This window comes from Erpetoichthys calabaricus, chromosome 11, assembly GCF_900747795.2.
Source record: "Erpetoichthys calabaricus chromosome 11, fErpCal1.3, whole genome shotgun sequence".
In the NCBI taxonomy this organism is placed as follows: Eukaryota; Metazoa; Chordata; class Cladistia; order Polypteriformes; family Polypteridae; genus Erpetoichthys; species Erpetoichthys calabaricus.
Genome location: NC_041404.2, coordinates 81,181,088 through 81,194,973, shown reverse-complemented (window position 1 = coordinate 81,194,973; position 13,886 = coordinate 81,181,088). Strand labels below are relative to the sequence as shown.

The 13,886-nt window shown below is 40.7% G+C and overlaps 1 protein-coding gene across 1 annotated transcript in view; it reads right to left on the bottom strand.

Moving 5' to 3' along the window:
* Nucleotides 1-4,108, bottom strand: part of slc23a1 (solute carrier family 23 member 1) — a 64,777-nt gene extending 60,669 nt beyond the window's left edge. Inside the window, exon 1 of the mRNA XM_028812560.2 lies at nucleotides 4,019-4,108. Coding sequence (XP_028668393.1) covers nucleotides 4,019-4,051 — 33 coding nt within the window. The 5' untranslated portion in view covers nucleotides 4,052-4,108. The remainder of the gene's footprint in view (nucleotides 1-4,018) is intronic.
* Nucleotides 4,109-13,886: the final 9,778 nt, after the last annotated feature.

Genomic DNA, 13,886 nt, shown 5'->3' with positions numbered 1-13,886 from the left:
TCAGCATGTTTTCCCTGTGTCTGAGTGGGATTACCTTACAAATGAATGTTAAATTGACTGACAACTGTGAATTGTTTCAGAAGCAATGCATGACTAAGTCCTGTGATACACTGGCATCCCATCCAAAGTTTGAACCTCAACACTACAAAGACAGGCTACAGTTCTTTAATACCCTGTTAAGAGCAATGCAAGTTCAGAAAATGGATAGAGATACCTTACAGGTAGAACAGTATTTAAAGAAACTGCCTCATAGTTTCAGTTACCGGGATTCAAATTATTGCCAGGTCATATTCTCTATAAAGTTTTTCTCCCAAGGCTCCATTTTTCCTCTTACCCCCCAAAGAGGTACACGATACGTAAATTGGTTGCATGTGTGACTGCATTTGAATGTGCCCTATAGTGGATTGACAGTTTGTTTGGGGTTAACACCGGCTTTGCATGGTAAAGTCAAAGTGAGTTCAGGCAATATGTGGATGGGTGGATCAAGTTCAGTTTAATTCCATTCAGTTTATTTTTGAGTAGCACTATTTGCTGAGTGAAGGCTCATATTGCCGTAACAGGTTCAGAGGTATAATGCAATGCACACCCTTAAAGTATTAATTAAATAAAGTATCCACGTAAAGATACACTCAGTAAAACAATGCAGTTCTAAACTAATTAACAAAAATGGAAGCCGACTATCTGTCCAATAAGGTTATTATTAGGATTATCATTGAACTATATCCAATTGACAATGGAGGAGAGGAAGAAACCAAAATGTCCAGTCAATCCAGAAAAAAAAAAGCCTCTGGAGAGTCCAGGTTCAGTTATTACAGACAAAGTCAGACATAGTCACAGTCCTTGAGACCTACGCCAACTGGTAACTAATACTCAACTTAGTCCACTGAGGTTAACAGTTTCCATTGTAACAAATCTCTTAATCTGGCTAATTCTGGGTTATAGGTGGTCTTCATGGTTAGTTTAACATGTTTTTTTTTGTTTTAATATTCACTCTGCTGAACTAACCAGAGATTTGAAAATTATCAAAGCCACATATTAATATTTTGATATGTTAAACCACTTTTGTCCAGTTACTCTCAATACATTTCATCAGTATCTTGCTGCAATTGTTTTTCTAAATTGCAGTCACTATTGTTGAAAAGACTAACAAGTTAGGGACAATGAAAATGGGGCTCCATTCAATTGCTCATTATATGGTTTGATATTCAAACAGAACCTACTTCATTGCTAAGTCACCATTGCATTTGCTAGCAGCATATGAGGCAAAGTAGGCTCCAAGCCAGGGGCCTCATTTATACAGCATGCATACACACAAAAAGAGGCCCAAAACGTGCATACGCAACTTTCCACAACAATGTTGGGATTTATAAAAGAATACTTGATGAGGGAATATGCATATGTTTACGGCAACTCTGAACCATGTACTGTATATGCAACATTTTGGGGAAACTGGGAAGTGATGACACCCTTGATCAAATAGGAATATGCAGCCAAACCAGCTAAATGACTACTCACATACATAATAATTCATATCACCAAGCCATTATATTATGTGTGTTGACATCACAAACATATTATACCTCAAAAGTGATTAAAATGATGTACTGACTATTTTAGATCACTTTTAAGATGGCCAATGCTGCATATCTGCACTGAAAAACATTTTTTGTTTTTCACTGGTTTATAGCAAGTACCTGTTCTCAGGAAACTAATTAACACATAAGGAATAAAAGAAGGCATTTCAACTTGATTTTGACAGAAACAGTAACAGACATATCAAAAGGTGAAAAATGCAATTTTGAGAATTAAAAGTCTTCCACATTATTATTTATTTTGCAGCCAACTTTACCCATGATGGCATAAACAATCAGAAAACTTTAAAATTACCTCCATTTATTTTTTAGAAATGACGTGCAGTGTCATGATATGAGTTAAAGTTAAGGACTAACCCAGTATATGTGTAATCCAGAGCCCAAACCTAAATTTACTAATTGCTATAGAATCCACAGTGTGAATCCCAATACAGGGACAGCCTTAGTAAAAGTGAATGTGGCCACATCGCCCTCTATACATTTGGAAGGAGCTAGAATATACACACTGGCTGTTATCAGTTTGTCACTTCTATGGGAATTAAATGCCCCTGAACTGGATAATTGTGTTAGAAAATGAATGGGCATATGAAGGAGAAGCATACTGAAATTCATTATGACTGAGATCTGCAAAAGGCTGGAAGGGCCACTCATACTTTATTGCAAGCCTCTTTGCTTTGTACTATAGGAGTGTTTGGATGAAGCCTGCTAGTAAGGGAGTGTCTTATTACCAGATGTTAATGGGCAATAACAATAGGCACAATGGAAAGGTTTTTTTTTTTATTTTTACATTTTTAGACATTTTCTGGTCCTTCATAGTAAAAATACAAACCCTGACAATAAGGACACTAAATCCACATATCCTCAAATACTTTACTTCTGTATCTGTTGTTCAATGATCTCACAGAGTTCAAGAGAGGGAAAGAACATAGATCACCTGTGTAAGGATGCCCCGGAGTAGCACTCACCAAACACATGCATCTGTATGGCATTCACCACAACGTCACACCAAGATCTTCAAACAGACTAAAACTGTTTGGACCATTTAGGCTCCAATGTGAGCTGTGACACTGACTCCTTGCTCCAAATGTGCTTTTCATTCAGATACTTAACTTGGATTTAATGATGGGACTTTGGACTGAAAATACGGCACAATCATCATCCAGAAGAGACATTTATATGAAGCATGGCAGACTGAGACTAATCAAGCAAGCAACAGAAGATCTGTGTGAATAGCAAAAACCAATGAGGTTCATTTAGCATGAAATGACATAACATTCTCTGCGGTGGGCTGACGCACTGCCCGGGGTTTGTTCCTGCCTTGCACCCTGTGTTGGCTGGGATTGGCTCCAGCAGACCCCCGTGACCCTGTTTTCGGATTCAGCGGGTTGGAAAATGGATGGATGGATGGATAATGGATGGATGGACATAATATTCTAAAATTCACTACTTAAAAATCTCTCAAAGCACGCTGAATCTTAAATTATTTAGGTATAATTATATGTCTACAGTATTACCATCATTTTGCAGCATCCCTCATGTCTAATGATAAGACCACAACTCCATTCATGACTGTCTAAGAAAATTCCTTGTGTTTAGGAAAGTTACATTTCAGTCAGTCATTATCCAACCTGCTATATCCTAACACAGGGTCACGGGGGTTCTGCTGGAGCCAATCCCAGCCAACACAGCAGGAACAAATCCCAGGCTGGACACGCACCGGGGACAATTTAGGATCGCCAATGCACCTAACCTGCATGTCTTTGGACTGTGGGAGGAAACCCACACAGACACAGGGAGAACATGCAAACTCCATGCAGGGAGAACCCGGGAAGTGAACTCAGGTCTCCTTACTGCGAGGCAGCAGCACTACCACTGTGCCACCAAATTTCAGGCAATTTCTGAATCTAATTATTCCATTTCAAGGTCAAAGGATGATAGAGATTATCACAGGGCATGCTCAGACTGAGCCAACATGTACTCAGTAATCAACTCAACCTGCATATCTCTGTGATGTGGATGGAAAATGCAGCTCTGTCATCGAGTCTGCTCTGTTGGGCCCTTAACCTGCAATTGCTGAGCGCTCTGAGTAGTGTGAAAAACGCTATATAAATGCAAAGTATGATTATTAACCCACCATTAATGAAGCTCTTAAGTAACCGCCAAATTACATGCATTTTTACTTTATTGTAAGGTTTTCTTTGCTGGCCCTGTTGTGGAGATTTTTTATGTCTTTACCGGACTTTCCCTACAGCACGACACTCTAGGACGGACTGAGTGGGGACGTGTTGTTTGTTGAGTAGCGCACGAAAGTTAAAATCTCACAGTACAAATTACAATAATGATCTTTTAAATATACACATTTTTATACAATAAAAAATAAAGTTCCTTTTTTCCTTTTTCTTTTCCGTGGTGACCCGGTTTGTTACCTTCTGTTCTGCGTTCTCTGCCGTACGGACCATCGTTGGACATACAGCCGTCCGCCACGCCGATATATAACAGCAACTCCACGAGAGAAGAGAGGGAAAACTGAGGCGACAGGAATCTGCAGAACACAAGAGGGTGAGCAAAGTTAATAATTTCAGTGTCTGAAAAGGACTTTACCCACATTTTTTACAGCAGAAGTAAAACAGTAACCCGAACCGGGCAATTAATGCTCAGAATTTTACTTACCGGCGGCATTCACTAATTGACAGGTCGGCGGAGGGGGCAGAGGGCCTTCTTTTTCTAAACGTTGTCGATAAGAAAATCAGAAAGCGCTGATTCATTTTTACAAACGCCCGCCAAGTTCGTGAGCTCCGCGGTAAACGGCATGAATGTGCTTTGCCAACTCCAAACACCGTGACACCTTCTGTTTATGTACCTGGTGTTAGTATTGAAATGCTTCAGAAATGCGTTAAGGATGAAGAATAAATATAACTCGCTGTTTGGGTTACACGTCATTCACATTGTCAACAGAATACTTGAGAAGTGCGATAACGGTGAAACGCTTTGTGATGGCTTGACCGCGAGGCTACTGCTAATGGGCAAATAAAGTGTAACTTTTTCTTAATAGACATGCGCACGTCTGTGAGCCCTGAGCGGTCTGTTGTCATTAAGTTGCAAACCATGAGTAAATTGAAATGGCGAAAGAACTAGACAGGGAAAAAATCAAAGGTAATTGCACGGACGAGGAAGTAAAACGTCTTTTATGTGTTACAAACGAGTATGAGGTTGCCAAAGCTTTAGAAAACAGAGTGCCTAGCCGAATTACCCGGCTGTAAGACCCGTTGAATGATTTAAGGAAGGAAAGCAAAGGTTCGTGTGTTTTTTAAGTGGTGACCTTGCTTGTTACAGCTAGCTGTTCCGTCCGTCTTCCACATTGCCTCTCTATTAATGTTTCTGCTCTCGCGAGTCGATACCTGTTCTTTTTGGGCCCGATTTGATTCCAGAATTGCGGTGACTCCTTGTTAGGTTGTAACCATGAACGCTCACATGACTGATTCGTTCCTTTAGTTCAAAGTGGATAGTTGGTAGTGCTTAAATTATGAAGAAAAGCAGGAATTAAACAACAGCTCTTTGATTCTCTTTGGTGTTGCGCTGCACTTCCAGCCTCGAACAAGCCACCCCCAGCAAAACAGCGCGATACTCCATTGTGTATTACAACTAGCTGTTCCCCGCGGCACCACCCGAGTAGTGGTTAAACAGGACAAAGTTTAAAAATCAATAAAAGAAAATCATTTGTATTGAAAAGAATTTATATTGATACCTTACCTATCCGAGGGCCTAATACACACTATTTGTGGTTTCGTTATCGGGTGAGACTATACGTGTGATCTCTTTGCCAAAAATGTAAAACGTTGGCAAGGTATCTCTGGCCAAACGGAAGGTAGACACGTTCCAAAGTCAAACGTTGCCACCGTATCTGATCGTGTTCATCTCTGGCGGGAGAGTGTCCTCCGCGTGGGGAGAACAGCGTTGGCCGTGATATTGCTGCCATTGAGCAGGTACCTTCTAAAACACACATAGTTGTGACCTCTCTCTCAAAAACGTCAAATAATGTCTCTTGAACAAACAGGTACCGCTAGCTAAGCCGAGGCAAGGTATGCTGCAACACGTGGCGAGAGGTACAGTGACTCGAACGGAGGCTGGTGAGTGAGTGAGGAGGACTCCCCACTCGGCCCGCAGCCTGTCTCTCGGTTAAATCGGTGCCGCAACCGAACTGTTATACTTAGCGTGATGAGAGAAGCTGCAAAATCAACCGGAATGCTCAAGCAAATTATAAAAAAAACCCGATCTAAATCTGTTAAGTAGCTCTCTCGCGAAAAGCAGTCACACAGACAGACGTTGGATTTTATATATTGAGAGATACATTGAAGTAGTGTTGCCCAAGTAAGTTATACAGTATTAAGCTTTGGGTCCCATTTTTAAAGCAAACAGAGGCTAGAAATGAGCGTACGCAACTTCCCACACAAAGGTCGGGATTTATAAAAAGAAACTTGTGGGGGTACCGTGCCTACATTTACAGCAACACTGAGCATGTGTACGCAGCATTTCTGAAAAACTAGGAAACGCCCTTGATCAAGCAGGGAACTGCAGCCAAGCCAGTTAAATCCGACTCACGTGTATAATACTTCATATCACTGTGCAGTTATTAGAATGTGCCAAACGTGACAAGCATATTACAAATCAAAAGTGAATAATATAATGTACAGACTTTACTTTAGTTCCTTGAGAATAGGGCCAGTGCTACATATTTGCACTGAGTAACGTTTTTGGGTTTTCTTCAGGCTACTTGTTCTCACATCTCAGGGAACTGCCCAACAGGTCAGGAATATCTTGGCCAAAAAGCTTCACTCCGTCATCCCCGCTGGGTCAGCCCATGATTAATTTATTTTTAGGCAAAGTAGCTTTGGCAGATATTAAGGTTATATACATGGTGGCTGGCTTATTGGTAAGGTAACAACTCAGAACCCTCAAAGTTTCATATGACCTATACTATTCATTGAAACAGCAATCATGCCAGGGGATCATGGCAATCCACTCAGATGTTGGTGCCTTACGTCCTTCCCAGACCCTCTGAGCGTGATTGTGATTTATACATAGCAAATTGTGTAGAATTTTGCATACACCAGGTTTTATAAATCTTAATTTTCTGTGGCATATGCATTTTTTTGTTTTTTTGGCATGCCCATAATTTCACCTTAATCTGTGCAAAGTTTTATAAATGAAGCCACAGGTCAAGTTGTTTGCTAGTCTGGCTTCAATGTGTGCAGAGTGTGCAAACTATAGCACATAGGAAAAATAAACCAACTGGGACCTCCAGGTCAAAATTTTGGGTTCCAAAGTAGTCTGTATGGTCGTAAAGACCAACTATGTATAATGTGGTTAGAATCAGTAAAAGGGTGTAGGATTGTATAAAGAACATATAGTCAGATATTCTATTATATACAGTACACTGTATACACACACATATATATGAAATGCAAAGTCGGCAGTTTCGTTTTGCCAACGTGCTCACCCTCCTTGTCTATCAGCAGCTAAGCAAGGTTCTTTCTTATTTGTCATTTCTTGGTGGTTTCACTTTGGCAACGGAGTCACTTTCTTTCAGCTTCATGATGTAGCCTCGTACTTCTTTCTTCTTCCGACTCATTAACTTGGGGCTGCCTTGACAGCTGTTTGAGCGTCATGCTGTAGCCTTGCACTCCCGGGCTGCCTCGCAGTTCCTGGCCGGACAGACAGACACACACTTCCACTCATAGATGTTTATATATAATATATATATATATATATATATATATATATATATATATATATACTGTATATATGTGTATATATATACTGCTCAAAAAAATTAAAGGAACACTTTTTAATCAGTAGCATCAAGTCAATGGAACTTCTGGGATATTGATCAGGTCAGTTAAGTAGCAGGGGGGGTTGTTAATCAGTTTTAGCTGCTTTGGTATTAATGAAATTAACAACAGGTGCACTAGAGGGGCAACAATGAGATGACTCCCAAAACGGGAATGGTTTAACAGGTGGAGGCCACTGACATTTTTTTCACTGCATCTTTTCTGACTGTTTTTTCACTAGTTTTGTATTTGGCTACGGTCAGTGTCACAACTTGTAGCATGAGGCGATACCTGGATCTTACAGAGGTTGCACAGGTAGTCCAATTCCTCCAGGATAGCACATCCATACGTGCCATTTACAGAAAGTTTGCTGTGTCTCCCAGTACAGTCTCAAAGGCATGGAGGAGATTCCAGGAGACAGGCAGTTACTCTAGGAGAGCTGGACAGGGCCGTAGAAGGTCCTTAACCCATCAGCAGGACCAATATATGTTCCTTTAGGCAAGTAGGAACAGGATGAGCACTGCCAGAGCTCTACAAAATGACCTCCAGCAGGCCACTGGTGTGAATGTTTGGTCAGAGACAATCAGAAGCAGTCTTCATGAGGGTGACCTAAAGGCAGACATCCTCTAGTTGGCCCTATGCTCACTGCCCAGCACCGTGGAGCTCAATTGGCATTTGCCATAGAATACCAGAATTGGCAGGTCCACCCCTAGCACCCTGTGCTTTTCACAGATGAGAGCAGGTTCACCCTAAGCACATGTGCCAGACGTGAAAGGGTCTGGAGAAGCCGTGGAGAACGTTATGCTGCCTGTAACATCGTTCAGCATGACCAGTTTTGTGGTGGGTCAGTAATGGTCTGAGGAGGCATATCCATGGAGGGATGCACAGACCTCTACAGGCTAGACAATGGCACCTTGACTACCATTAAGCATCAGGATGAAATCCTTAGACCCATTGTCAGACCCTATGCTGGTGCAGTGGGTCCTGGGTTCCTCATGGTGCGCAACAATGCCCGGCCTCATGTGACAAGAGTATGCAGGCAGTTCCTGGAGGATGAAGGAATTGATTGACTGGCCCCCACACTCGCCTAACCTAAATCCAATAGAACACCTCGGGGACATTATGTTTTGGTCCATTCAACACTGCCAGGATACATCTCAGACTGTCCAGGAGCTCAGTGATACCCAGGTCCAGATCTGGGAGGAGATCCCCCAGGACACCATCCGTCCTCTCATTAGGAGCATGCCCCAATGTTCTCAGGCATGCATACAAGCATGTGGGGGCCATACAAACTACTGAGTACGATTTTGAGTTGCTGCAATGAAATTTCGGCAAAATGGACTAGCCTGCCACATCATTTTTTCACTTTGATTTTTGGGGTGCATTTGAATTCAGCCCTCTGTAGGTTAGTAATTTTCATTTCCATCAAACAATGTGGTATCCTTTCCTTCCTAATACATTACCCAGTCCATATCAGTATAGATATCCAGCATGCTTTTTTTCCCATTGAGATCTGATGTGTTTTCAAAGTGTTCCTTTAATTTTTTTGAGCAGTTTATATATAACTTTTAAGAATAACCTAGATCAGGGGTCCTCAATTATGGTCCTGGAGGTCCACGGTGGGTGCAAGGTTTTATTTCAGTCAGTTTCTTAAGTAGATACCAGGCCTAGCAGATAATGAAACTTGGAATTTAATTATATGGCTTGTTAGTGCTTTCATTGTTCCAAGACAAATCTTTATCACATTGTAGATTTTTCATTTTCTAACAATGTTATTCATGTTTTGTGGCCTGGAACAAATTTGTATCTCTTGGTCCTTCCCTTCTCTCTCCTTTACTTTAAAACATTGTATTAACATAGATATTTCATGATGCATATATATATGTTTAAATGGAAACATGCTAGCTGGAAAGCTGATAGTTTCTTGGTAATTTGCATCTCATTACTAACTGATGCCTGGTTAAGAAAACAGATAAAAATTAAAACCTAAATGCAGCTGTTTAAAACTAAAAAAGGGAGTTGAGGGTTCTGAATTGTAATAACCAAGTTAACTAAAATTAGATCTAAAAATATTATTTTAGTAGTAAGTAAATGGGATATAATTAAGAAATTGGTTATAGCTTAAACCAGCAGGCATTTCCACCCTCCAGGATGTAATTGAGGAGGCCTGACCTAGACTGTAGGTGAAAAAACATAGACAGAGTTAAACATATTAAGTAAGTATACATGAAAATTTCTAATTAATTACAACAGCAGTAAACGTCTGCCGCATAAATCCAAACCTCATAAAACAGAATCACATACCTGATAAGCAGTAAATGGCAAATTTACACTTAGGAGCAGAACATTTAGCAGGACTTGTCCTCTCTTATGTCTACAACTTCAACTTGATTTTTCTGTTTGTATTTTTCCACAACATCATTTATGATACCATCCTCCTTTAACGCCCTCAATGATGGCTTTTGTTGGTTTCAGCATGTCCGTGCACACATTGCGCAGGATGCGACATCAATGCACGTGTTATTGCACAGACTAGTAATTATATTTTAGTGATGTGCAGAGTTGAACATTTTTCATTCACACATATGAAACAATACATTGGTGTACACAGGAAATTATAGTACAAAAGAAACTATAGTTCAAAAATTGTCTTAAAAGAAATAAATGTCTGGAGACAAAAACATAGAAAGATAGACTGGAACAAAAAAAAAATGATCTGTGTGGAAAAACTTTCAGTTTCAACATTGCCCCCTGTAAAGAAAATATCACAAATGGCATTCACACAACAGACCTGAAGTCGTTCCCTGATCATGTGATAATCCCACAAGAACATATCTGAAAAAGCTACCTTGTCCCCATTTACTCTGCAATGCATGATTCAGCATTTACAAATGAATGCACTCTGTGGAATGTTTTTCAAAATGATAAAATAAATTATGTCAGTATGGAAGGAAGGCCAAAAACAAAAAATGTTGCATTTTCAAATGTATATGTGTTCACGTGGACTAGGTCTAAGCCTACTGGTATTACCCATGATAGCCAATTGCCACGCATCTTTTCACACTCGTGTTTAATTAAATGGTGACCAGCACCCCAAGATTTATGCATGGGTAACCAAGACTCATTATTGTTCTAGTGCTTAGACTGAGAAAGCTAAGTGAAGGGAACAGTACAACAAGACAGGCTTTATTCATAAAACTAATAGTTCAGTTCCCACCAGTCATTTACCCTGTCTGTGGACCAACTTTTAAAAGAAAAAACTGTAATGTGTCCGGATATTGTAAGTCACCTTGCATTAAGAAGTCAGCCATACAGCCATACAATAAGCATCCATTTTTAGTCCCACATGAGTTGTTTCTAGCATTACTGTACAGGGTTTAACCTCAGAAGGGCAATCAGACTGTTGTAGGGCAGTTACACTGTGCCAATTTACAGCCTCACATCTAAAGATACATGTCTGAAGGTAATCTCGCAGAATCCTTTCAATTACATTGTAAATCATATATTTGTGGCCTCAAGTGGAAATTATGGGAGGGGGGTAGGAATATTTAAGACAGAGGCCAGAAAACACTTTGCACAATTTGTTGCAGGAATGTGGAAGAAACTATCAAGTCACGGTGAAGAGGCAGAAACCTTAAAAACATGTAAATGTTACTTGGGTATACTATTGCGACAATGTTTGTATTATCTAACCAAAAAAGCTTAGTGGATTGAGAGTATCAAAATATCGAGGGAATACAAGGTAAGTTAATAGCATATATGGACGAAGTAACTAACATGCAGAAACAAAACTTCATATTAGGAACACCATACTATTATGTCAAAAGTATTATGAATTATCAGGATCTAATTTAAATGTAAACAAGACAGAATGCCTACTGAGAGGTATTAACAATAATTTGATTGATTTATAATCAATAAGATGGCAACCCAGGAAGACATCATAATAATGCGGGATTTGAAAAAAAAAATTAACTTGGTTAATTATTAGTTTTGCCTTTGGCATTACAGGTGAATGATCAAATAATTTGGCAATGCTCTTACTTTATTTTGTAATGGAGAACCTGGAATTCCTACCCAGCTGAGGCGATGCCTCCAGAACGGATGGATCGGGGTAAGGAGCTTGCATCGGGCCAATACCTTCCCCAGGATGACAGAGGCAGCCCTCCTAGCTTGCTACGGTACTACATACGAGTTTGGAGCATGAAAGCTCAACCCTACTGGTGCCCGTGGCTGGAAGAGTGGTGGAGGCAAAGAAGAAATAGAAAATGCTGTGGATTATACTTATAGTACTGTGCTGTATAAGGTGGGAAACGAGGGAAAAACGTTTCCCATGCTTAATAAAGCTGTGCTGTGTTCTGGACTTGGGCTCAGTCTCTGTTTTGTCTGGGGTTTGGGTAGCTATACGCCCCATGGTGTCCACAATTTACATTACCTTTCTCTGTTGTAAGAAGCTGGTCTCCGGCCTTTAGACTTGTATTAAGTTAACTGAGGCACACTCATTGTAAGAAACAGAATAATACAATTTATTTATAGACACAAGGATTATAGAAGTATGATAACTGTATACTTCAAATATATAACCATATATATATATATATATATATATACACATATGGGCGGCACGGTGATGCAGTGGGCAGCGCTGCTGCCTCACAGTTAGGAGACCCAGGATCACTTCCCGGGTCCTGTCTGTGTGGAGTTTGCATGTTCTCCCCGTGTCTGCATGGGTTTCCTCCGGGTGCTCCAGTTTCCTCTCACAGTCCAAAGACATGCAGGTTAGGTGCATTGGCGATTCTACATTGTCCATAATATGTGTGTGTGTGTGTGTGTGTGTGCACGCCCTGCGGTGGGCTGGCGCCCTGCCCAGGGTTTGTTCCTGCCTTGCGCCCTGTGTTAGGATATAGCGGGTTGGATAATGGATGGATGGATATTGACATATAATACTGGACACAGACTAGACAGAAAAACATATAACATATACACTGGCTTTTTACTGGTATTTGAAATTCAACTTTATCTTGGCACAAATAGTTTTAGGATACCAATTCTTTATGGATTATGTCCGACATTGTGTGAAGCTGTGGCTGTTGTTGCTGCACCAAGTTCAACTGAAGGATTCTTCTTGCATTGGTCTGCATTCTTTCTCTTTGCAGCTTGATCCTTATCAATGCTGTGCTGCTGCTTCCTCTGCTTGCCTTCTGCTCTCTTTTGCAAATTCATAGGGAAAAGGCATTACTCAGTCTGGCAAAGAGTTGAGTTGCTGAAGTTCCCTTCGTGAAGTAATGGCATCTCAGCCTTGTCAGTCTATCGGTACACAGCCTTAGCTTGACAGACTGGGTGTCAGCTTCAGTTTCATAAAGAGAAGAGAATTTCACCTTTACAGTTCCTCATGATGAGGGCTGGTCATAACTTCATAGGTTTCAGTGCCTAAATTTCAGAAGGTCATTTAGCATTTTATCCCATCCCTGAGAGAATCCCTAGGGAGTTTAGTGAGTGTCCAGTGAATATCCCAGATAAAGAGAGCTTCTTCATCATGGTGCAGAGGAAGTTTGAACCTTCTTCTGATTGAATCAAAGTCACTTCCAGTTACAATATCAGTGTCTTTTAATAGTTGGGTTCTTCTGTCCATCTTAGTTGTTATCCCTTGAATTATAGCTCTTTGTCCTTGCTTGTCTCCATTTCACACCTTCTGGTTGAAGATGTCTGCAGAGAGGCCTCTGAGAGATGTCAGTGCAAATAAGATTTACACCTTTCTTATTAGATGAAGTCCAGGCAGATTCTGGTGTAACCTGGAGTTCCATTACTTAGTTTGGAATGCAAGTCGGGGAAGGCACAGCTGGGTGCCTGCATCCCAGTTAAATCTGCCTTCTTAACAGGCCTGGTGTTCCACGAAAGCCCAGCCAAATGGGCAATGCACACTTTGTCCTACAATACTGAAGCAGTTAAAGAGAATATAAACATGTTTGTAACTATATTAATATAAAACTAAAGAAAGTAAGTAAATTCTAGGGGGAAAACAGGAGATTTTTGAATAAGCATCAAGGTACAATTCCAAAAATGTTCAGTAAATGATGACCAAGAAGGTATTACCCAGTAATTTTGATAATCTTGGCAGGAGGAACAGCACACAGTACACTGGATACAAACAAGAATCTAGTTAAAAGTAAAGTGGTCCAAGAAAGAAACGGAGTGTGCAAAGAGGAAATGTCATGTCATTTTTCAACCCACTTAATCCAGACCAGGGTTGCTACAGCCTAACCCAGTTAGCATAGGGAGCAAGGCAGGAGCAAACACATGGCAAACACACACACACCCACACAACAAACACACATGGGGGTCAGCTTCCATCACCAACTTACCTAACCTGGATGTCTTTGGACAGTGGGAGGAAACCCAAGCAAAAACAGGGAGAACATGCAAATCCCACGCACAGAGGACCCGGGACGCAAACTCTAGTCTCCTT